Source organism: Nelumbo nucifera, chromosome 4 (genome assembly GCF_055504915.1).
Source record: "Nelumbo nucifera cultivar China Antique chromosome 4, China Antique-T2T, whole genome shotgun sequence".
Classification (NCBI taxonomy): Eukaryota; Viridiplantae; Streptophyta; class Magnoliopsida; order Proteales; family Nelumbonaceae; genus Nelumbo; species Nelumbo nucifera.
The window spans coordinates 56,038,908-56,045,916 of NC_142652.1; the positions used below are offsets into that span (position 1 = coordinate 56,038,908).

The window sequence follows — 7,009 nt, forward strand, 5'->3', positions numbered from 1 at the left end:
TGCCATGGATTTTACCAACTAAATAGCATAGAGTCACATGAGATCATTAAGGTCAACTTTTTTTTTTTTTTTGCAAACCTCCACCACACTTAAGCTTTTCAACACGCCACTTGTGGGGCATTTTAGTGTTTCCTAAGTTATTAATATGCCTTTTGACACAAATATAAACGTGGGTAACGAATGCACCTGGTTACTCAACATATAATATACTTAGAATGCTTTGCATACTCTTATTCTCAGTCACCGTTTTACGCAAAAATCAACATTTGTGATGAAGATTCCCGATTACTAAGCAACCAAAAACATTGGAGTAGACACATTTTAATTTAATTGACCTTAAATCATGTCTCAGAATTAAATAATTTGACTTCCATTATAGTTACAATGAATAGCATCCAAAGGAGTAAATGTAATTTCATTCATCAGCTACCTTGCCAAACTACCCATTAATCCGCATCTCAAAAGTATTATACACACCAAATGAACTTCCTAAATTTATGCACTTTACATTACAACTTAGTAAATTCACCCTAAATTCTTTTAACTTGATACGTCCTAAAAATAGCATGAGTAGCATTCTTGCATTAACTCTCAAAAAGATTAACACTATTAATATCGAGCATAGTTCACACAATTTCTGCAAAAATTATACCTAGAACAGAGAAATTCAAAAGAAATGACTGTTGCAATTACTTAAACATCACACCTAATCCCCCCCCCCCCCACGGCATGGCATTGTCCCTAATGACAAATAAATAATCAGAAATAGAAACTCCCCTGCATGGCAGTATCAAACAAGCTCAATAAGGGACACTATCTCCCTTTCTCTAAGCACTTCACCCTAAAGGTATGGCTTGCAACGGTGACCATTCACCTTAAAACGCTCTCCTTTTCGAGTTTTCCAATTCAAGAGCACCATGAGAAAATGTATGAGTGACTGTGAATGGTCCACTCCATCTCGACTTCAGCTTTCCTGGAAACAATTTCAAATGAGAGTTAAACAACAAAACCAAATTACCTACCTGGAAGTCCTTCCAAACAATATGCGTATCATTCCATCTCTTTGTGTTTTCCTTGTATAGCCTGGAATTCTCATATGCCTGCAGTCTAATCCCATCTAACTCATTAAGTTGTAGCATTCTCTTTTCACCTACAGTCTTTATATCGAAGTTCAGTGCCTTCATTGCCCAAAAGGCCCGGTGTTCCAACTCGACAGGAAGGTGACACGCCTTGCCATAAATCAACCTATAAGGGGACATACCAATAGGGGTTTTGTAAGTAGTCCGATACGCCCATAAAGCATCACCAAGCTTTGCAACCCAATCTTTCCTTGACCCATTGACAGTCTTCTCCAAAATCTTCTTAAGTTCCCTATTAGATACCTCGACTTGCCCACTAGTCTGGGGGTGATAGGGTGTAGCAACCCTATGATAACATTATATTTCTTGAGGAGAGAATCAAACTATTTGTTGCAAAAGTGGGATCCCCCATCACTAATGATAGCTCTAGGAACTCCAAACCTCGAGAAAAGTTTCTTCAAGAATTTAATCACTACCTTAACATCATTGGTGGGGGATGCAACCGCTTCAACCCACTTGGAGACATAATCCACTCCCACCAAAATGTAACGGTTCCCATGTGAGGATAGGAAAGGACCCATCAAGTCAACTCCCCACACATCAAAAAGTTCAATCTCCTGAATAGAAGTCAATGACATCTCATTTCTCTTGGAGATATTTCCCACTCGCTGTCAGCGATCACATCTAGCAAAAAACCCTCTAGAGTCCTGAAATAATGTAGGCCAGAAAAACTCACTCTCTAGAACCTTAGCAACTGTCTTTGTTGCACCAAAATGACCACCATATGCTGAGTCATGGCAATGAGTAAGAATGTCAAGCATTTCTTCCCCAGGCACACATCTCCTAATGATATTATCACCACAAATCTTGTAAATGTAAGGATCCTCCCATAAGTAATGCTTAGCTTCCGACAAAAACTGCTTTTTTCTGCTGATAAGACAAATCTAGTGGCAGGATATCGCAAGCTAAATAATTTGCCAAATCTGCATACCAGGGTGCACTCAAATGTTGAATATCTAGAAGGAGTTCATATGGGAAATTCTCATTGATCTCAGGCTCATCATCTCTTTTCTCAACACCCTCCAACCTAGACAAGTGATCAGCTACTACATTCTCTAATCCTTTCTTATCTCTGATCTCAATATCAAATTCTTGAAGGAGTAAAATCCAACGAATGAGTCGTGGCTTTGCATCCTTCTTGGCAAAAAGGTACCTGAGATCAGCATGGTCAGTATAAATTATTACCTTAGAGCCAAGCAGATATGATCTGAATTTGTCCACTGCAAACACCACTGCTAACATCTCCTTCTCAGTGGTTGTGTAATTGAGCTGGGTATCCGCCAAAGTTCTGCTTGCGTAATACACAACATGCATCTTCTTATCCTTCCTTTGCCATAGCACAACTCCAATAGCTTGATCACTAGCATCACACATAATCTCAAAAGGCAAAGACCAGTCTGGTGGTGAGATGATTGGTGCAGATACTAAAGTTGATTTTAACACCCTTTACCGATGTAGGAGGTGGCAACTTTTCAATGATCTCTGTTTTAGCTCTGTCAACCTCGATAGCTTTGCTGGAAATTTTGTGGCCCAAAACTATGCCTTCCTCCACCATAAGGTGGCACTTCTCCCAGTTTAGAACAAGGTTAGTCTCCTCACATCTTTTAAGAACCCTGTCAAGGTTAGCCAAACACAGATCAAATGAATCACCAAAGACAAAAAAGTCATCCATGAATACCTCCATTATGTCTTCAATCATGTCAGAGAAGATGGCCATCATACACCTCTGAAAAGTAGTTGGTGCATTACACAACCCGAAAGGCATTCGCCTATAAGCAGAAGTGCCATATGGGCATGTAAAAGTGGTCTTCTCTTGATCCTGGTAATCAATGCACACGCGCCATCCATCAACTACCCGCTTAGAAATAAATTCACCATCTTCGTTTTTCACAACAGCCATACCACTTTACTTGGGTACACACTGAACAGGACTGACCCAAGAACTATCAGAAATAGCATAGATAAACTTGCATCAAGAAGCTTGACAATCCCTTTCTTCACTACTTCCTTCATGTGCGGGTTCAATCTTCTTTGCATCTCAGCTGTGGCATGAAATCCATCCTCCATGTGAATCTTGTACATCACAATAGAAGGACTAATGCCCTTTATGTCAGAAATCTGCCAACCTAAAGCCTTAATCCTACGCCTTACCACATTTAACACTTTTTGTTCCTGCTTATTCGACAATTTGTTTGAGATAATAATTGGCAAGGTATTATCATCTCGCAAGAATGCATACCTCAAATGTGATGGTAAAAGCTTCAAATCGAGCTTAGGTGGCTGCTCAATAGAAGGAGGAGTGGGGTTAGCACTTCTTACAAGTAATTCAAGTTTAGCAAAAGGTTCAGTTTCACAAGCATTGACATACTTCTTTCACACATGAATCGATCACATCAATTCTCATACAAAGTTCTTCCTCCATAGGATGCTTCATAGCCTTGGACATGTTAAACTCCACTTTGTCATCACCAATTCAAAGGGTCAGCTTTCCTTCATACACATCAACCAAAGCTTTCCCTATGTTTAGAAACGGTCTGCCAAGGATCAAGGTGCAATCATGATCCTCCTCAAAATCGAGCACAACAAAGTCCACAGGAAATATAAACTTGTCCACTTTCACAAGTACATCCTCAACCACGCCATGAGGTTTCTTGATGGAATGATCTACCAGTTGCAAATTCATCAAGGTAGGTTTTACTTCTCCAAGACCAAGTTTCCTAAAAATAGACAAAGGCATCAAATTAATGCTAGCACCTAAATCACACAAACACTTAGGAAACTCAATGCTGCCAACAACACATGAAATTGTAAATCTCCCTGGGTCTTTCAATTTGGCAGGCATCTTGCTGGTGATGATTGAACTGCACTTTTCAATCAATGAGACCGTTTGTTCATCCTCCCATCTTCTCTTATTATTGATGATCTCCTTCAAAAATTTAGCATATTGAGGCATTTGAGCAATAGCTTCAGCAAAAGGAATATTGATTTGTAGCTTCTTAAAAATAACCAAAAATTTGGAAAATTGTTGTTCAGTCTCCTGCTTCTTCAGTCTTTGAGGAAAAGGGATTCGTGTGACATAGGGTAAAGGCTGGGAATTAGAGTGATTCTCCTTGTCACCTTGGTTCCCCTCTGACTTATCACCGGTTTCTTCATCATATATTTCAGCATTGGTTGATGAAGGACTCTCAACATTTGTACCTGTCCTCTTACTTTGCACATCTTGCTTTGGCTCCAGCACTTTTCCACTCCTTAGTGAAATTGCTTTGAGTTGCTCCCTTGGATTAGTCTCAGTGCTGCTTGGTAAATTACCTTGGTTCCTAGCCAAAACAGCATTGGCTAGTTGGCCTATCTGCACCTCCAAGTTGTGAATTGAAGACGAACGGTTCTTTGCAATTTGATCAAATTTAGTTTCCATCCTTCTCTGGGCCTCATCCTGGCTGCTCATCTTGCTACTCATCATGTCCATGAATTTATCCAGCTTGGCTTCAAAAGAACCTGATCTATCCTGCTGAGGATGTTGCTGGAATCCTGGTGGTCCTTGCTGTCTAGGCATGTTGTTGTTTTGGAAACTGGAACTTCCAGCATTGTTGTTATTGCTACTCCATGAAAAATTGGGGTGGTTTCTCCACCCTGGGTTTTATGTGTTGGAGTAAGGGTTGTTGACCTGCCTTCCTTGGAATTGATTCCCCACAAAGTTGCATTGCTCCATAAAATTCCCACCTGCAAAATTAAAATTTCCAACACAACAGTTAGAACTAACATGACCTATACCATTACAATACTCACAGATTGGTTGCATAGAATTGTTGATGGCGTTGGCCTGCACGTTCATGGTGCCCAATTGCTTGATTAAGGTTGAAATTTGAGCCTGCAAGGATGCTATGGAGTCTGCTTCTAATTTGCCTCCCTGTCTAGGTGGATTTAGTCGCTCGGCTGGCCACAAACAATTATTAGCTGCCATTTCCTCTAAGAGATCAAAAGTAGCATCTATAGTTTTCCTCATCAAGGAACCTCCTGTAGCAACATCAATAGTATCTCTAGTAGTGTGAGTGGCTCCATTGTAGAAAGTCTGAATCAAAAGTCCCTTAGGTAAGCCATGGTGAGGGCAGCTTCTCTGCTAATCCTTAAATCTTTCCCAAGCCTTATACAATGATTCGTTCTCAAATTGCTGAAAAGTAGTGATGTCTTTGATGATCTTTGTGGTTTTAGCTGGGGGAAAATACTTAGCCAAGAAAGCCTATGCCAGTTGTGTCCATGTGGTTATGGAATTTGCTGGTAGAGAATTTAACAACGATTTAGCTTTATCCTTAAAGGTGAAAGAGAAAAGCCTCAGCCTAATAGCATCATCTGAAACTCCATTGTATTTGAAAGTATCACAGATTTCCAAGAAATTTGCGATGTGAGCATTAGGATCTCCATTGCCCATGCCATAAAACTGCACGCTTGATTGAATCATTTGGAGTAGAGCTGGCTTAATCTCAAAGTTATTGGCATTGATGTTCGGCATTGCGATACACTATTGTGCACCATGCAGTCTAGGCATAGCAAAGTCTCTAAGAGTTCTCTCACTATCTTGTCGGTCTGCTTGGTTACCTCCATTATCTTCTGCCATCTCTGAAAACCTTACTTGCTGAGCTTTCCTATTTTCTCTAACAAAATTCTCGATCTCAGGTCTAAAAGGAAGAAGCTCGGGTTGTGAACTTTGAGTTCTTTGCATACACCGAAACACTATCTAAAGAAAGAATGCAAACAAACAAAGTTAGCAAAAACTAATAAAAAAAAAAGTCGTGCTTTAAATCAAGAGAAACTAAATTAATTATGGTGTTAAATAAAATTCACTCCTCGGCAACGGCACCAAAAACTTGATCGCTATCCGCAAGAGTATGGAGTTGTGCAAGTAATATAGTAAGGAATACAGAATCATTCCCACGAGGAATGAATTATTAAGCCACCTATTAATTTCTTCTCAACTTGTTTAAAACAATGATTAATTGGGTTTGCGCACTACTAATTAAGGAAATTTAACTGATAAAAACAAGAACCTTGAACAAAATCAATAACAAAGTTGTTAGGGATTAATCCTATCACAATCATCAAGATTCAATATCAATACAATCCCATGAGGGTTGTTATACTCCAAGGTGTTCCTAAAATCACTAGTCAATCTTTCTCAAGAGTCGACTAGCTAACCCTGTGTTCAATTAAATGGAATTACAATCAATGAATTCTCATTCTTTCGATCGAAATTCTATTTGCATAAACACAAGCTATTAATACACCTATAAGGAAATCCTACCAACAAATGATATCTCTACCTGATTATTGGTCGAATAAGTGTTATTAATTCCACCTCAATTTTCATCTCTCAATGGATAATCTTGATTAAAGAATGAATCATTGGTGATCAATCAATGATAAGTAATTAGCACAAATAACACGATATAGCAAGAACCTCATCGATTTTATTAATGACTGAAAATCAATGCATGATCAGGTATTAATCCCTAACAATAGAAACCTAGCCCCTCATGATGTAATTACAAATAGGCAAACTATCCTAATTAATTTTGGATCAAACCACTTTTAATGATACGAAGAGTACTGCATACAAGAATTGACAGAACCGATTTAGCAATCAGATCTTTAAGTTGTCCAACCGAAGTGAATTCAATCTTGGGTTGGCGAAACCCTAATTTATGAGCAGCCTCTCTCGAGCGCATCCCACCCTATCTACGAACGACAATTCCTATATCTCTATCAGAAATTTAATCACCATAGATGCATTAAGAACACAGAATTTGCAGGTCATCAATTTAGGTATGAATGATTGCCAACCGAACCATGCAACTTATCTCTAAGATGCATTCAGT

General features: G+C 39.1%; 2 protein-coding genes and 1 non-coding gene across 3 annotated transcripts; 1 reads left to right on the forward strand and 2 right to left on the reverse strand.

The window, feature by feature from the left end:
* Positions 1-2,517: 2,517 nt before the first annotated feature.
* On the reverse strand, positions 2,518-3,585 carry LOC148800533 (uncharacterized). The gene is made up of 3 exons (XM_088903778.1): positions 3,508-3,585; positions 3,042-3,419; positions 2,518-2,958 (listed from the first exon to the last, which is right to left on the reverse strand). Exons 1-3 carry the CDS (start codon positions 3,583-3,585, stop codon positions 2,518-2,520), a joined length of 897 nt encoding a protein of 298 aa, XP_088759904.1.
* A 27-nt stretch (positions 3,586-3,612) lies between these two features.
* On the reverse strand, positions 3,613-4,692 carry LOC104610168 (uncharacterized). The gene has a single exon (XM_010276660.2). It carries the CDS (start codon positions 4,690-4,692, stop codon positions 3,613-3,615), a length of 1,080 nt encoding a protein of 359 aa, XP_010274962.2.
* Positions 4,693-5,230: 538 nt separating this feature from the next.
* Positions 5,231-5,337, forward strand: LOC148800534 (small nucleolar RNA R71). Its single transcript, XR_016071016.1, has one exon. It is a non-coding gene; the product is annotated as a small nucleolar RNA R71 (small nucleolar RNA).
* The last annotated feature ends 1,672 nt before the right edge of the window (positions 5,338-7,009 follow it).

Bases quoted from the DNA above. Each gene is read 5' to 3' on its own strand.
- LOC148800533 (XM_088903778.1), bottom strand. From the start codon at position 3,585: ATGTCCAAGGCTATGAAGCATCCTATGGAGGAAGAACTTTGTATGAGA. The intron at 3,420-3,507 runs GTATGTCAATGC...TCTATTGAGCAG, and splicing joins TCGATTCATGTGTGAAAGAA to CCACCTAAGCTCGATTTGAA. The intron at 2,959-3,041 runs GTATGGCTGTTG...ATTGATTACCAG, and splicing joins GTGTGTACCCAAGTAAAGTG to GATCAAGAGAAGACCACTTT.
- LOC104610168 (XM_010276660.2), bottom strand. From the start codon at position 4,692: ATGCCTAGACAGCAAGGACCACCAGGATTCCAGCAACATCCTCAGCAG.